Source organism: Equus przewalskii, chromosome 19, assembly GCF_037783145.1.
Source record: "Equus przewalskii isolate Varuska chromosome 19, EquPr2, whole genome shotgun sequence".
NCBI classification, from domain to species: domain Eukaryota; kingdom Metazoa; phylum Chordata; class Mammalia; order Perissodactyla; family Equidae; genus Equus; species Equus przewalskii.
The window spans coordinates 62,473,154-62,490,228 of record NC_091849.1 but is presented as its reverse complement, the minus strand read 5'-3'; the positions used below and the strand labels follow the sequence as shown (position 1 = coordinate 62,490,228).

At 44.7% G+C, this 17,075-nt stretch overlaps 1 protein-coding gene across 5 annotated transcripts in view; it reads right to left on the bottom strand.

The window, feature by feature from the left end:
- SMAP1 (small ArfGAP 1) overlaps nt 1–11,577 on the bottom strand; it is a 159,291-nt gene extending 147,714 nt beyond the window's left edge. For 2 of the 5 annotated variants that reach the window (XM_070584887.1, XM_070584888.1), the window contains exon 1: nt 11,223–11,566. Coding sequence is in view for 3 of the 5 variants with exons in the window: in XM_070584886.1 (XP_070440987.1) it covers nt 11,223–11,340 (118 nt within the window). In the remaining 2 variants the exon portion in view is untranslated. Of the gene's footprint in view, nt 1–11,222 lie in introns of all 5 variants that reach the window. The other 3 variants (XM_070584886.1, XM_070584885.1, XM_070584884.1) reach the window with 3 other exon arrangements.
- Between the last annotated feature and the right edge of the window lie 5,498 nt (nt 11,578–17,075).

Sequence of the window (17,075 nt, the reverse complement as noted above, 5' to 3'; positions counted from 1 at the left end):
AAGGATTCTTCATCCTTTAAGTCAGGATCAAGAAGAGTTTTACTTTTGCAAAATCTTTACTCAGATGATTAAATTTATTTTCATGGAAAAGGAAAATAGGAATGTACATGCTGTGCAGATTCAAATAAAATAATTGAGAAACTGCTATATAATCTACAGCAACTGTTAATATCACCAAATGAATAAAACGATGTATCGCTTTACTTTTGAAAAGCAGCTCACCACCTTCAGCCCCAACCCCTGGAAACCGCTGATCTATTTCCTGTTCCTATGAGTTTTACCCTTTCCAGAACTCCATATAATTGGAAGCATACGTTACGTAGTCTTTTGTACGTGGACTCCTGCACTAAGCATAAGGATTCTAAGACTCATCCATGTTACTGACTGCATCACAAGAACGCTCCTTTACCCTGCAAAGCCGTATTCCACAGCAGGATGTACCCGTGTGCTTATCCACTGACCAAGTGATGGACGTGCGGACTGTGCCCAGCGTTGGGCTACGATGAATAAACCTGCTATGAGCACTCAAGCTCATGTCTTATCTTGTCTTAAGCTGCAATACTTCTTTATATATTCTGAATGAAGGGCCTTATCAGATGTAATGTTTTCTCCCAGTCTACAGTTTTCTTTTTCATTTTTTTAACATTGTCTTTTGAAAAGCAGTATTTTTAATTTTGATGAAGTCCATTTTCTCAATTTTATCTTTCTGGATTGTGTTTTTGTGTCCTATCCAAAAAATCTTTGCCAAACGCAAGGTCCCAGAGGTTTTTTTCCTATATTTTCTTCTGGAAGTTTTATGGTTTTAGCTGCCAGGTTTTTTTTTAAAGATTTTATTTTTTCCTTTTTCTCCCCAAAGCCCCCCAGTACATAGTTGTATATTCTTCGTTGTGGGTCCTTCTAGTTGTGGCATGTGGGACGCTGCCTCAGCGTGGTTTGATGAGCAGTGCCATGTCCGCGCCCAGGATTCGAACTGACGAAACACTGGGCCGCCTGCAGTGGAGCGCGCAAACTTAACCACTCGGCCACGGGGCCAGCCCCTAGCTGTCAGTTTTTTTAATCCATTTCAAGTTAATTTTTGTGCATGGTGTGAAGAAAGGGTCAAAGTACATTCTTTTGTTGTTGTTGCTGAAAAGACTATCCTTTCCCTATTGAATTACCTTGGCACTTCTGTTAAAAATTAACTGACCCTATATGTGAGTGGATTTCTTGATTATGCCCCATCTATTTTTTTCTTTTTTTTAAAGTTGGCACCTGAGCTAACAACTGCTGCCAATCTTTTTTTTTCCTTCTTCTTCCCAAAGCCCCCAGTACAAAGATGCATGTTCCAGTTGTGAGTGCCCCTGGTTGTGCTCTGTGGAATGCCACCCCAGCACGGCCTGATGAGTGGTACCATGTCCGCACCCAAGATCTGAACCAGCGAAACCTTGGGCCACTGAAGCAGAGCGCGCAAACTTAACCACTCGGCCACGGGGCTAGTCCCTCTTGACTACCTATTTTGTTCCACTGATCTATGACTCTCCTTACACCAATACACACTGTCTTGATTACAGTACCTTTACAATAACTGTTGAAGTCAGGCTGTGTAAGAACTCCAACGTTCTTTTTCAAAACTGTTTAGATTTTTTGGGGGGGTCTTTTGCATTTATTTATAAATTTCAGAATCAGCCTGTCAGTTTCTACATAAAAGTCTTCTGGGATTTTGACTGGGATCATGTTGAATCTACAGATTCATTTCAAGAGAAGTAACATAAAGATAGAGTCTTCTAATCCATAAACAGGATATATCTCTGCATTTCTTTAGGTATTCTTTAGTTTCTCTCAGCAATCTTTGGTAGTTTTTGGTGTACAAATCTCACATGCATTTTGTTAAATTTATCTCTAAGTTTTTATATTTTCATACTACTGTAAATGGTAATTTTTATTTCAACTTCCAACCGTTTGTTGCTAGTATAGTTCTTTTTTTCTATATTTATCTTGATTCCTGCAACCTTGATAAACTCAATTACTGGTTCTAATAGCTTCTTTTGTAAATTTCTAAGGATTTTCTACATAAATGATCATGTTGCAAAGAGTTTGTTAAATGACTCTTGCATGTGTATGATACTTTTAAAGTAGTATCTGTGAGAACGGCTAATTTAAACTGTATTCACTTCACCATCCTATGCCATCTTAAATACATCCAAAGCAGTACTTCTTATAAAAATCTAGGTTCAATATACAATTTTTATCACAAATCCACTAGTGATAAGCAGAGTAATGGCCCCCAAAGACGTCCATGTTCCAATCCCTGGAATCTGGAAATATGTTACCTTCTACGAAAAAAGAGGCTTCACGGGTGATTTTAAGTAAAGGACACTGAGACGGTATTATGCTGGATTATCCAGGTAAAACCAATGTACTGACAAGGGTCCTCAAAAGAGCCAGAGAAGGAGATGCAATGATGGAAGCAGAGAGAGATGTGAAGACGGAGGAGGAGCCATGAAGCAGACATCACAGGCGACCTCCAGAAGCTGGAAAAAGAGAAGGGACCAGATTCTCCCCTAGTGCCTCCAGAAGGAACACCTTTGATTTAAGCTCAGTAAGACTCATTTTGGATTCTAACCTACAGAGCTGTAAGATGATAAACTTGTGTTGTTTTCAGCCACTAAGTTTTGGTAATTTATTAGAGCAGTGATAGGAAGTTAATACAACAGTAATGATCACTTCACTTCAATAAACATACTTGTAGTTTTTTGGCACCACTTGGACACCATCACCACCCTACGCCAAAAGCGACTCTCAAGAGTGGAAATGCATGAACTAAAAAACATCTAGACTAAACCATAATTTTTAATGAATTTTCTTATACTGGAAGATAAAGCTATCCTAAATATGATTTCTCACAGAATTTTTTAAATCTCCTTTATTTTCTTTTTAAGTTTGGGTCTGAGCTCATCACTGGTCCTTGAAATGCATTCTTTACAAAAGATCAATGACAGACATCGGAAGGTCTACCATCAATCACTCCGAAAAGCAATCAGTTGGATCTCTTGTGAAATGGAGACCAAACCTGTTGAGTGGGGCCGAGGGGCACAGAGAACGGAGGATTACTACAAAGCTTCTAAAACTCTCCCCTTTGGACTCTGAAAGTCCTCACATTCACCACTCAAAATATATGTGAACACGAAATTAGCACAAATTTCCAACAGCATCTTCTAAGCTCTGTTTTAAGTGATTTATTTTTTAAAATCATTTCTACATCGTACTATAGCTAAATGCCATTCAGAGTTAACATAATTCTACCTAATAGCTTAGGTAGAAAATACTGACATTGATAAATGTACATGGTGACCGAAAATTTAACATACTGCTAGGTCTTTTCTTTAAACTGATGAATAAAAGGGTCTTGGGCCGTAGAAGCTGACTGGAAGAGGTGGTGGTTTCCTTGACTCGACTCTCATCACTCCAAGACAGTATTAAAGTGGAAAAGTTCCAAACAAAAGGATTCCTTAACCTGTGAGGAATATTCCTGTGAGTTCCATGATATGGCTTGAGACAAATTAAAGATAATACCAGGTAAATCTGTGCAGCAAGACCTAAGTCATCAGTGAAAAGCTTTAAAAAGTATAAAGGTTTGATGATGATTCAAAGTTAAATAAAACCCAAAAGTATAAACCCTCAAAAACAGAAATTTTAAAAAATTAACAAGGGCCGGCCTGATGGCGCAGTGGTTAAGTTCGCACATTCCGCTTTGGTGGCCCGGGGTTCGCCAGTTCGGATCCCAGGTAAGGACATGACACTGCTTGGCAAGCCATGCTGTGGTAGGCGTCCCACATATAAAGCAGAGGAAGATAAGCACGGATGTTAGCTCAGGGCCAGTCTTCCTTAGCCAAAAGAGGAGGATTGGCAGCGGATGTTAGCTCAGGGCTAATCTTCCTCAAAAAATAAATAAATAAATAAAATTAACAATAATAGTAAATACGGACATAGAAGTGACAAGAGGCATGGGATTCAGAAAAGAACAAAGACCATGTCACAGCTGAAATCAATCTTTGTAGTAAGGCTCCATGAAGACAGGGACAACAGGTCACCAAGCAAGTCAGAGGCAAAGCTTGGACTCAAATCTAGCTTTACTAACTCACCCAGGCCAGTGCTGTTTCAACTCTATCATACTGTTTCTATGACAGCAAAAGCCAGGGTAGGTGACCAGCACCTGACCTTAGGACATAACGGCAGAAATAGAAAACAAAGACGCAATATGGAAGACAAAAACAAAAACACTAAAGGACATGTCTACAGATTCAATCAATTTGTAGAATAAAGTTTAGTGATGAGAAAAAAAACTCTATTTTGTTTCTACCAGTATTTTGAAGCTACAGTGGTTCTGCTATTAAATGCAGAGACACAAGTTAAAACAAAGACACCGTGCACACTGAGCACACTGGGCAACGATTTCCTGGAGAGACATGTGAACTCCGCTGGGAGGTGACCACGTCTTCCCAACAACACTCTCTTCTATCACAAAACTTCAACTGCAAAAGCATGTTTCACTTCACGCCGGCGAACACTGGTTAACACCACAAGCTCGAGAACCAGACCTCCGGGGCTCAAATGTGGACTCCACAGTCCAGAGCCCCACCTCCATGCCACCCAGGAAAGCCAGAGCTTCCTCTAATGCTCAGACCTGCTCCCCTGGGCCGCACCCTTGCTAGCAGGCTAGGCTCCAGAGCTGAGAGACGCTGAGACTCTGACACGTCCTGCACAACATGCTGGATGAAAATCGCGACTATCAATCGTTCTGGGAGGCTCACAAGACCACCCTCAGGTTCAGTAATTTGCTGAGAGGACTCACAAGACTCCACAGACAGTGTCCTCATGGCTGTCACTTATTACAGTACAAGGATGCCAAGTACAGTCCACAAAGGGGAGAGCGGCATGGAGTGAAGTCCAGGAGAAAACAGCCACAAACGTCCAGGTGTCCCCTTCCAGTGGGGTTGCACTGACACACTGAATTCTCCCAGCCACGAGCTCCAACAAGTGTGAAATGCTGCCAACCAGGGAAGCTCATTAGACTCAGTACCTAGGGTTTTTACCAGGAGGCAGTCACACAGGACCTGTGCCTAGCACATATGCAAATTCCAGACTCCCAGAAGGAAAGCAGGTGTTCAGCATAAACCACACTGCTTGTACAGTTTAGGCATAGTGACTGACGCTTATCACTAAGGGTGGTGAGACCCTCCCCAAATCCAGGTTCCTGATGCCAGCCAAGGGCCAACCTTGTGAATCAGGCCTCCTTCCAACAGATGGTAGATCCAACAGAGCAGGAGATCCTTTAGAGCATAGACCTCATCTACCTGCTCCCTGCTTCTAGAAAAAGTGCCTGAAATAGTGCAGCCATCAAAATTTTTTTTCTTTTGGGGCCAGCCTGGTGGCATAGTGGTTAAGTTCATGTGCTGCGCTTCAGCGGCCTGGGCTTCATGGCTTCAGATCCCAGGCGTAGACCTACATAGCGCTCATCAAGCCACGCTGTGGTGGCATCCCACTTACAAAATAGAGAAAGACTGGCACGGATGTTAGCTCAGGGCCAGTCCTCCTCACCAATAAATAAATAAATAAATAAAATTAGTCTTCTAATGAAAAAGTTCCTGGCCCTACCACTTTCTAGCTAGGTAACCTTGGGAAGGCTCATTAATCTCTGTGTGCCTCATTTGTTGGGTGGCATTTCCTCCTTTGTGACACAGGATAATAATACTACCTACCTCAAAAGGTTGTTTTGAAGACGAAATGAATGAACACATGTAAAGTGCTCACAACAGGGCCTGCAGGAAGAAAGCATCACTAACTTACAGGCATATGCATATACGCAATGTTACTATTTGTTCTGTTCTGTTTTGAACTTTCAACCCTACAGTTGTACCTTCTCCAAGTCACAGTGAGTTCTCCCATCACTAAGCTTTTAACGAATCTAGAGTCTACCCATAGGTTAGACTGCAAACCATCGTTGTTTCATGTGTACTGAGATCTCTAAGTCGTTTGTGAACCACACCCAAAACTTCTTAGCACACACAACAGTATCTGACATGATATTTAATCTTTGTAGTGCCCAGGAAATACTGATTTACCTACTGAATCACAGGTCTGTTAAATCAACTCTTTACAGTGGTCAGAATGTAAGGCAGTCAACATTTTTGATAATAATTACAACTTAAACAAAAAGGTCACCAAGTTTATCTTCTATTGAGAAAAGGAAAGAAAAATGAGTTGATTCTATGCAGTGAAAAGACTAGAAGTGGTAGTAGCAGCAGCAGTAGGAAAAGGCTTCAGTTTAGAAAGTACATAATTAGAATGCTGAATATTTGACTTTGCCTTAAAGAGAGCATGGGTTTAAGTCCTCAAAGGTCAGTAGGGGTTAAATATATCTTTTACGGCAATAATTAGAGACACAGGTTTCCTTAATTAATGAAATCTAGTGATGAAAGAATATTTTAATCTTAAAAAAAAGACAAAGAAGGGGGCCAGCTCCATGGCCGAGTGGTTAAGTTCACGCGCTCCGCTTCAGGGCCTAGGGTGTTGCCGGTTCGGATCCTGGGCACGGACATGGCACCGCTCGTCAGGCCATGCTGAGGTGGCGTCCCACGTGCCTTAACTAGAAGGACTCTCAACTAAAATATACAACTATGTACCAGAGGTCTTTGGGGAGAAAAATAAAATCTTAAAAAAAAAGACAAAGAACAATCGAGAGGGAAAAAAGGAGCGGGATGACACACAGTCCAAGCTTTAAACACTTCCACCGGCTCCAACACCAGGGCCCTGCGCCCAATGATCAGGGAAAACCTCAAGATCAGCAGAATCACAACAGAGCCATCACACTGAAGTTTAGCACCGGGGAGAACTTTCAGACTGGCAGGTCTCTTCTGACGAATTATAATCACAGACCTGCAAGCACCAACGTCGTCACAAATTCCAGAGCCTCAAGGTGAACTTTACCTTTTAGTAGGAGCTACTCTGAAACAGGTTTATACAAGAACACTTAAAGAGTGAACACTTCATGAAGTTCTCCACCTGCAGAGGACTCCTGGACTGGGTCTCACAACCACCTCTCATTCTTCTACTTCCTGAAGATGTCAGCAAGCTAAAAGGCTCCCTTGAAGGCCAGCTGTTAGGCACAGGTCTGCCAACCATTTGCACGCGGAAGGCACAAGAGCGACAAGGGCCATCTTCCTACAGTAAGGCAAGTGACAGAACGTCTAATGGGCACTGAACGGTTGCAGCAAACCTGGCTCCCCCGCGAGCGCCCCAGCCCTATGGGGGAGAAGCAGCCATGGCAGCGGTGGCAATGGGAGCAGTGGCAGTGGGAGCAGTGGCAGTAGTGCACGGCCTTGAAACCAGAAGTCCAGAAGTGGCTCCCTGATTTTGCTCCTCTAGGCCCTTTAATGATGTGGTAAGCACCCTATTCCTTAAAATAGCTACAGGGTTCTGATTCTCGCCCTGCACCCTGATTTGTGACATCATGACATCAAGTGAGGTCAGGTCCTCTTACACTCTTGCTTGGACTGCTGTCATAACTAGGTGACTTCCTGCCATCTCTCACCATTCCAGGTCTTCCTCTGACTTGCCACCACCAAATCTGATCGTGCTTAAAGAAAGCTTATCAAAAAGGGCCACCTGGAAACCTCGTATGTTCTTTCATATACCTGTGCCTTGTGCATGCAGCTGACTGTGTGTGTCCTTGGATTCCTTGTCCATCTGGTGAAAACCCACTCCACCCTCAGAACCCAGCTCGAACCACACTCCTGTGAATCTTTCCCAACAGGGTCACTCCACATGCCCACATGTGCACTCACTTCCACAAAACCCGTTGCCTGCCCTTGGCTCTGTGCTCACTCACATCCACTCATTCAAAAGACATTTGCTGAGTTACATTTACCTACCACATGTCACACACTGTGCGGAGGGCCGGGGGTACAAGCCAGAACGAGACAGACGAGGTCTCTTTTCTCTTACAGCTATAATCCAACAGAACTATAGATTACCTAGTAAAAACCCAAACAGCGTTTAATTGCAATTGTGGTAAGTGTACTAAAAGATTCAGGGTGCATCGTATGTGTATAAATGCAAGTCTAACCTAATCTGGAAGGAGCAGGGAGAATCATTTCCCTTGAAGAGACATTTAAGCAAAAACTGGAAGACAGACAAAACTGATCAGACAAAAAACTGTTAGAGAGCTTCCCAGGCAGAAGGAACACCACGTGCAAAGGCCTGGAGGCAGCAGTCTAGGAAGCGTGAAGACCACTGACAGACAAATGCGAGGATGAAAGGGAGACAGCTGCCCAGAACCAGTGGAGAAGCAGGTACTTCTTACAACCACTATTATAACACTCAGTGCGACGTTGTGGGATTATTCATTTGCAAAAATGCAGCCCCAACTAAACAAATTGTTTTAGCCTCATAGTCCAACACAGTGCTTAACATGTCCCCTCAAGTCAAGCGCTGCGGAATGAAGAAATGAGTGTTTCATGTGGACGAGGAGCTTAACCTCTCAATATCAGACAGGTGGAACAAGACCATCTCTAGGGTTCAAAAACCTCATGCTTCCGACTACCCCAAAACTTATCAGGCAAGAGACACATTTTCATGGCAACTTATGTGTGTTCAGAATCAAAGCCAGTATTAACAGTGGATGAAACTTTAAACAGCAAAAACTAAACTTTAAGTTGGCAAAGGGCCCTCAATCCTCACTGCTCCATAAAGTGCCACCAACTAACAACCAACAGAACTGGTTTAAAACTCAGAGTCATGATCGAGGCCAGGGAGAGGAAGGGCAGCTCCATCTGCCTGCCCTATTCTCCAGTCGCTCAACAGATTTGGTAGGAGGAGGATGGAGAGCAGGACACTGGCACCTATGCCATCCTTTTCTCCTTCCCTACTTCCTAAACAGTCACCTCAGAAAACACACACTGGTGACTCAGTAAGAAAATGTCAAAATCCCACTGACACACCTCTGCTAACTATTATAAGTCAACACAACGGGGTAATCACTAACCCTAGACTTCAGTTCTGGTACGGGCTCTCAAAGAGGGGGAAGCATTCTTTGAAAGAAAGAAAATTGAATCAGCTAGGAAATAGTTTCAAAATACATGAAAAGCTTGATGTAGTTTACAAGACAGTGAAGAAAACATCAATACATATATACAGTATGGAATTCATAATAACTGAGCTGTAGAATGAGCCCCTTAGCATGTTTTTCAAAAGTAAATTTAATCAGAATTTCACTAACTACATTTATTATGTCATCTGGCATATATAACAGACCCAAAATCATGTAAGAAGCCAAGAATTCTACTAAGAGAGCTCGATAATAGGATTGAACCATACCAACACTCAAAAACTTTACAAAATATATTTAATTCTATCAATTGCCCAATCATGTCAAATTTCCATTATTATAACTACGAAAGCAAGTCTAATGAAACCAGTAAGTGGCCTTAACTGTGATATTTTTTTCCTGAAAGATCAAGATAAAGTAGTTAAATAATTTAGATCATTGTAACATTCCAGACTTAGCAGAACAAGGAAAAAATAACCATCTTCATAAATCCTAACTGTGGAGTTCATGCCCCTCACCTTGCACCCTCAAACTCTGAACACTCTTCTCTTCTCTCCCACCTCCTCCACTTCTCAAAAGCAAACAACTCACAAACAAAAGACCAAACAAAACCAAAATAAAACAGACATCTATTCAACACATATCTATCGACCTCAGTGGCAGTACAAACAGTGAGCTAAACTAATGCTCCCTACTCCTCAGGGCAGAAGAAATAAAATGTTGGTCCTCATTTGAGAAATACATGATTCTCCTTCCCCCATCTTAAAAAAGGTGAATGAAAATGTTAACATGTGGTAAATAATAACTTTTAAAAAACTCATAAATTACTTTAGGAAGCTTTATTGAGAAATCTGATTTTATAAGGTACCATTTTAGGGGAAAGAAATTTGAACAAAAATTATTTTTCAATGATTTCTATACCTAAAGGGAGATAATGACTGAAACTGTTATATTCAATTTTTAATAAAGACATTTACTATATACTAGCATCTCTATTTGGCCATGTTACTTATTACTCAAAATGCATACTCTATAACTTCAGCACCTATCTTTTTCTGGTCTTTTAAGGGCCTGTTTTTCAGTGTTTATTGAGCGAGCAAATGGGCCTCAATACAGAACAGTATTCCCCCCAAAAAACCACACACATAATCAATACCAGGTAAACAAATACTCAGGCATTTTTAACTCAGCACCTGAAAGGTTACACAGAATAAATATAAGACTGGCTCAATAAAGTTACCATGATACTCAAAAGGCCTTCATAAAACGGTCTAGTTCCAGGATTCCCACACGACCTTCCCCGACTCCAGTACCTGCTCTGGCATCTTAGTAATTTGCTGATGTTGTGTGGCTTACTCTAATCCAACATCGCCAGCCTACTGAAACGTGACTCATTTATATAGCATTGAGGAAGAACAGTAAAGCTTCAATAGATCAAATAAGGCAGAAATCTTAAATGACATTCCCAAAGACTGACTGAGTCCTGCTTCGGAGACCTACCTATTTCTCACCAAATAAACTAACTCACAAATGAGCAAGATCTCTTCCTAACCATATGAGAGACTGGTTCTTAAAAACCTGAAACATCTGTCCCGTGAGATTACTTACAAGACATTAAATATAAATCAGATCTCCAAACCCAAAACATATAGGCTAAAAATAGCGCCTCTATTTCCGAGGCTGGGGCAGAAGCCCTGCAACCGAACAAACTAAAATTAGGGTTCTTTCGATTCCGAACCTCTGAAACGCGCCCTCACCGGGCACGGCCACACCGACCCGCGTCCACACATCCCCCGCACCCAGCTGGTCCGGACGCGAGGCTCCCGTCGCTCCGGCTGACACCCGGCCCCAAGCCAGCCTGAAGCCCCCTCCCAACCGCCCACTCGGTCAAACTCCGACCCAGCCCAGCGACCCGGCCGGCTCTGCGGGAGGCGGCGGCCGGAGCCCCGAGGGGAGCCCGCGGGAGCCGAGGCGGGCCGGGGCGCTGGGAGAAGTGGGGAGCCCGCCCCCGCGGCCCGCATCCCTCCATCCCTGCATCCCTGCATCCGGCGAGGGCGAGGGCGAGGGCGAGGCCCGGCGGGCGCCGGGGGGTAGCCGCCCGCCCCCGCGGGCCCGAAGGTCGCGGCGGCGCCCGCACCTTTGGCCTCGCAGTCGGCGCAGTACTTGTTGTCCTCCTCCCGCAGCAGCCGGGACAGGATCAGCTGGTGCTGCTCGTTCAGCTTCTGCGCCTTCTCCCGGCAGGAGCGCGTCGCCATCACGGCGGCGGCGGGCGACTGGCCCGGCGGCGAACGCGGGCAGCAGCCGGGCCGGGACGCGCGGCGCCGCGGGACCGACGCGGGGACGCAGCCCAGGAAGCGGCGCGGTGGTGGCAGCGCCGACGTGTCCCGCCCCCTCGCCGGCCGCCCGCCCGCCCGCACGCACCTCCCGGCCGGCGGGAGGGGAGGGCTGGAGGGCGGGGCCTCGACTTCCGGGCGCCGCAGGAAGGGGCCCCCGCCGCCGCGCGCATGCGCCGGGCTTCCCGGAAGCCGGCTTGTCCGCGCGAGGCCCTGGCCGCGGGGCTTCCGGAAGGGCGTCGCGCGCTGCCCTCTGGGAACTCCCCCGGTGTGTCACGTGACTGTGGCCGAGGGCTTCCGGAAAGACGTCCGGGAAGACGTCTGGCGGGGAGGCGGCCTCGCGTGGTTCTTGGCTCTGCCGCTGCTGGCGCAACGTCAGAAGCTCAGAAATAGAAGTGACTGGGCGGACTGTTTCTTCCTTGGGAGGGCGTGGGGAGGGGTGGTCATTCACCTGCAGTTCTGAAACAGGCTCCATCCTGGAAGCTGGAGTCACGTGGAGTTGTAATGGCTGGCCCATTTGGAGCCAGTTCCAGGGACCCCATCTCTTATCAACAAAGTGACTGAGGATTGTCTTTAAGAAAAACTGCCAAGTCACCTCCCCAGAGCATGTGTAGAAGAAGAAATTGTGACCTGAAACGGCCTCGGGACTAAAGATCCACCTCCCCACAGAACCCAAGGGCCAGGACACAACCAGAACTTGAAAGGTGCACTCTTATCAGAAGCAGGGGATCCCTCATTCAGGAAGATCTGGTGTCAAAATTCTTTCCCAAATGTTTAAAACCCTCCAATCAAAACCTGTCCTACCGGCATTCCCAGGTGTCAGTCTGTTCTCCCTAACCTCTTACACGTCACCCCCAAATCCTGGCTTGGACAGACGGATCTGAGGGCCCACACTTCCTGTCTCCATGCAGATGCATCTGGCAGTATAAAAGCTGATTCCCCCCAAGGCTGACGCCATAGTCAATCGGCTTGTTTATCCACGTCAGGCAGAGAACCCCAGCTTCCTGCGGTAACAGACTAAAGTAGACAAAGTCATCTCTCACATTTTAGGGGAGAGAAGTAGTCTGGTAGTGACGTGTTGAGTGCAACCAGTGAGTAATTACTCTGTGCGTGAACTCAGTCAACCCTATTGAGATCTGTGATACTGATATCCTCCTTACACAGGTGGGAAATTGGGGCGTGCAGGAGGGAAGTTACAGAGCTACTTAGTGGAGGAACTGAGATTCAAATCCAAAGCCAGCCGGCTCCAGAGTGTAAAACACTGGGAAAAGGCCCTTCCATAGGAGGGGAAACTGTGGCCAAGGAGCCAAATACTGGGCAGTGTCACTTTAAGGAGAGCTGTATAAACAGTGATATTTAATGAAGGTGAAAGAACACTAAGGGAAGAAGACACTCTTGATTAGAGATCAGAGCTCCCCAGTCCAGGCTCAGGGGATCTGAACCCCAGGTGAGGCAGTTTAAATGTTTTGGTATGTTGTGGCTGTTGACCTTAAACAAATAGCCAGTTATTTCTCCAGCAAAAATGGGTTTATTTGGGATCAGCAAAAACTTGCAATTGGGGATCTGCAACCATGGCTAGCCACATACAAATGTCCAAGCAGCAAGGGAGGAGAAAACTTTTATAGAGGAGAAGAGGAAGTTGGGAGGGCTGTTGTAAATAAAGAGTCCATTGAAGGAACTGAGAGCTCCATATCTAGTGGCTTCTCACTGGCTGAGTTATAACAGTCTCTCCTGGGCTGAGCTTCTTGCTAGTCAAGAAGATGAAGTCTTTCTTTTTCCTGTTGGGCTCTATTATCAAGGTAGGGCATGAGAGCTCCCCCTTTTTGCCTTCCCACTGCAATTTAATGAGGTTTCTGTTTATTCATTTCCACATGGCTTATTAGCAATTGCTGATATGGGGCTTATGTAACCAGAATAAACGTGGCCCTTGCCTGTGGCGGGGCCAATGCTAAGAAAGGCAGTGAGCAGGAGTCTGTGTCTTATACCTTGTAGAGGGCCAATTCCTCACCTAAACCCTCCGTGAAAGTGACCCTCATGCTCACTTAGCCCCGTTCTTGGCCCAGGATCTCAAAAATGTTTGTAGAATTAAATTGAATGGTGATGGCAGTGAAGATGCTGAGTAATTAGCAAATTAGAGCTTAAACTGTGTGGCTTTGGCAAATAATAACTAGGAAGATAGCACAGTAATTTCCAATAAACAGAAAAAACATCTTATGGGAGGTAGAACTTTTAAGCCACATCTTGAAGACTGGCTTGATTCAGATGGGGGTGCAGGAGGGAGATATTGAGCAAGAGCAGCATGCACAAAAGCACAGAGACTTCAAGGAGCCCAGAAAACAGACTGAAGGATAGGGGTGCTACTTGGGATGAGTGGAGATAAGGCTGGATAAGTCAAGTGCAACAGAATTAAAGAAGGTTTGGGGAAGCAGACAAAGCAATCTACCTTGATGCAGTTGACAATAGAAAAGTGAAGATTCTTGAACTAGGATGGTAGCATGAAAAAAAGGATGTTTTGAGAAAGTTAGTCTAATTAACAAACACCATTTTTGAGTGGTCTCTCCCCACCCCACGAAAATTTTGCTTAGCACTGCAAGGATTCAGAAAAAGCAAAAGATAAGCTTACCACCAAGAAATGATCTACCCAATGGACTGAAGGGTCACAGTAATGTCTATAGAGATATAATGCACACCACGTGTGTACTTTTAAATCTTCTAGTAGCCATATTTAAAAATAGAAAAAGGAACAAATGAAATTAATTTTAATAGTACATTTTATTTAACCCCATGTATCCAAAATATTATCATTTCAACATATGAGTAACATAAAAAATTAGTAGTGAAATATTTTACATTCCTGTTTTCATACTGTCTTCAAAATCTAGTGTGTATTCTACACTTACAGCTCATTTCAACTTGGACTAGCTGCATTTCAGGTGCTCAATAGCCACATATGGCTAGTGGGTACATTATTGAACAATGCTGCTCTAGATGGTCAGCCCAGAAGCTATTAAAAATCTAAGTTTGAGGGGCCAGCCCGGTGACATAGTGGTTAAGTTCACATGCTCTGCTTTGGCAGCCCGGGTTTCACCAGTTTGGATCCCAGGCGTGGACATATGCGCCACGTATCAACCCATGCTGTGGCAGGCATCCCACATATCAAGTAGAAGAAGATGGGCACAGATGTTAGCTCAGGGCCAATCTTCCTCAGCAAAAAAAGAAAAAATAAAAGAGGAGGATTGGTGGTGGATGTTAGCTCAGGGCTAATCTTCCTCAAAAACATATCTAAGTTTGAGTTGGTTGTTTATTAGGGATGTAACAGGAAGAATGGAAAATAAAAGTAGACACTGATGGCTAAAACATCTTGGGAGGAAAATAACATTGCATTCATTCACCAACATTTATTAAACAACTTCTATTCAGTTCTCTGATAATCACAAGCTTACATGTCTTACCGTCTAGTGTGACATACAAACATGTAAATAGAAAAATTAACAGCCACCCTGTAAAGTCTGTAGCAAATATAAAGTGTTCTGGGAGCAAAAGAAACAGAACTTCAGTAGCCTGGAAGAATCAGGGAAGCCTTCATCAGGTATGTGATGCTTAAATTTGATTTTAACAGATGTGGGAATTTTTCAAGTGAATAGAAGTGGAGAGGAGGAAAAGGAATACTTGAAAGAAACCTGTGTGAGCTTCTGAAAATGCATGGCTGGAGGCAGTGAGACTGTGCGGCACCAGGAACCTAGAATTTGCATGGAGAATGTGAAGGGAGGAGGAGAAACTCAGGTGGAGAGGTCGATTGGGGCGGGGAGGTCCAGAACTGTGTGGCCAAACTACATAGTTTGAATTTTACCCCATGGGCATAGAGATCCAGCTGAAGCTTTTCACAGAGAAAAGACTTAATTAACTTTGTTTTCTGTAACTGGAGTGGCAGGCTGGAGAACATGGGTGGGGGAAAATGTTATCAAGGGAACAGATTATGGACAGGGCTGTTGCAATAATATGATGCAACACAGAAGATATAATGTCCAAAGAAGATATGATGAAAGCCTATTTCAAGGCAGTAGCATAGAGTTTGGAAGAGACAGAATTAAATGATGTTTTAAAATTAGAAGCAGCAAGATTTGCAGCTGAATGTGTGTGGGGGTTGAGAGAGAGGAGGTGAGAATGACACCAAAATTTCTAAGTTTGGAGGCAGGTAAATGGTGATGTCATTAACCCAGACCAAGAATAGAAGGGATAGTACAGATTTGGGGTCAGAGGAGCAAAGGTGTTTGCTTAAGACATGTTAAGTTTAAGGTGTCCATAGCACATCCAGTCCATATGTCTAAAGGACACTGTGTACCTACTTCCAGAGCTCTAAAGAGAAGTTAGTGCTAGTGAAGTCATCTGGGAGTCAGCTACATTTAAACGGTCAAAGAAGTCGTAAGGGTGGATGAGATTCCTCCAGAGAAATCGCGTAAACAAAAAAGAGAAGAGTCCCAAGGACAAAACTCAGAGGAGTGCCAGCTAAATGAGGAGTGGACAGAGAAAGAACCATTGCAAATAGAGGTGAAGTGTGGCCAGGGAGAGAGCCAGAGGCTGTGAGAGGAGAGGCCTCTGAGAAGGGTGAGCCCTAATGCCACTGCTCCAGAAAAGTCACTTACCTCTGTTCTAGACCACACGTACAGCCTGTAGTCACGGGTCTGCACAGTGCATTGTTTTCCTTCACAACTGGCCTTTAGCCCAGGAACAAGAGAAGAGAAATCTTCTAGTGAGGCTTCCCAGGGACTGCGATTGTCTGGTGTTTCAGTAAAAGGTTAAGGGAGGGGTGGAGATGGTTAGAAGGGGAAAAAAGCAGGAAACGTAGGCACAAGGACAGGAAGCAGTGCCAGAGCTGACTGTGGAGTGTGAGGTGAGGGAAGTGTCCATAGTGCCTGTGGGAGAGGAGGAGCAGGAGCAGCCACGGCCCGCAGGTTCCTTCAAGGCCAGAGGTGATTTGGGGTCCTTAGGACACAGGTGCTAACAGCTGAAAGAGAGAACCTAGTGGCGGCTCTCAGAGGGGAGTAGTAACTTGTACTGAAGAGGTCCAGGATGTCAAGGTGTCTATGGATGCCTGACGGCTGGGGAGTGAGGCCAAGGTCTGTTCCTGAAAGTTCTTGGAGAGGTGAGGTCCCTTTCAACTCTAAAATTCTGTTTCTAGTTGGAGGAAAAAGTGAGAAACAGGTTTAGGGAGTTGGAACACAATGGAGCCACTATTCCACAGAGGACACAGGGAAAGAGGGAGCGCGCGGAAATGAAGGAAGATACGGTGTAGTGAAATGGACACGAGTGAGTCATGTGTGAGGGTATGGGCGGAAGGTCTGGTGAGAGCAGGCGATAGGCACAGCTAGGAGAATGGGGGTGACAGTAACCAGAGCCACTGCTGTGGGTTAATAATCCTCTTACCAACTTGTGAGGTAAACCTTATTAAAGTCATTATTCGTGTTAGGAAATGTCAGCCAGGATGGGCTAATTCATGTCGAGTAACAACCCCAAAATCTCAATGACCTAAAATTATGTAAGTTGATTTCTTAGTCATACTACATGTCCTGTGGGTTGGTATGGATTCTGCTCCCTGGTCCCAACTCAGGACCCAGACTGATAGAGTCTCTGTTGTCTTTTAGGGGAGAGGCAACAAA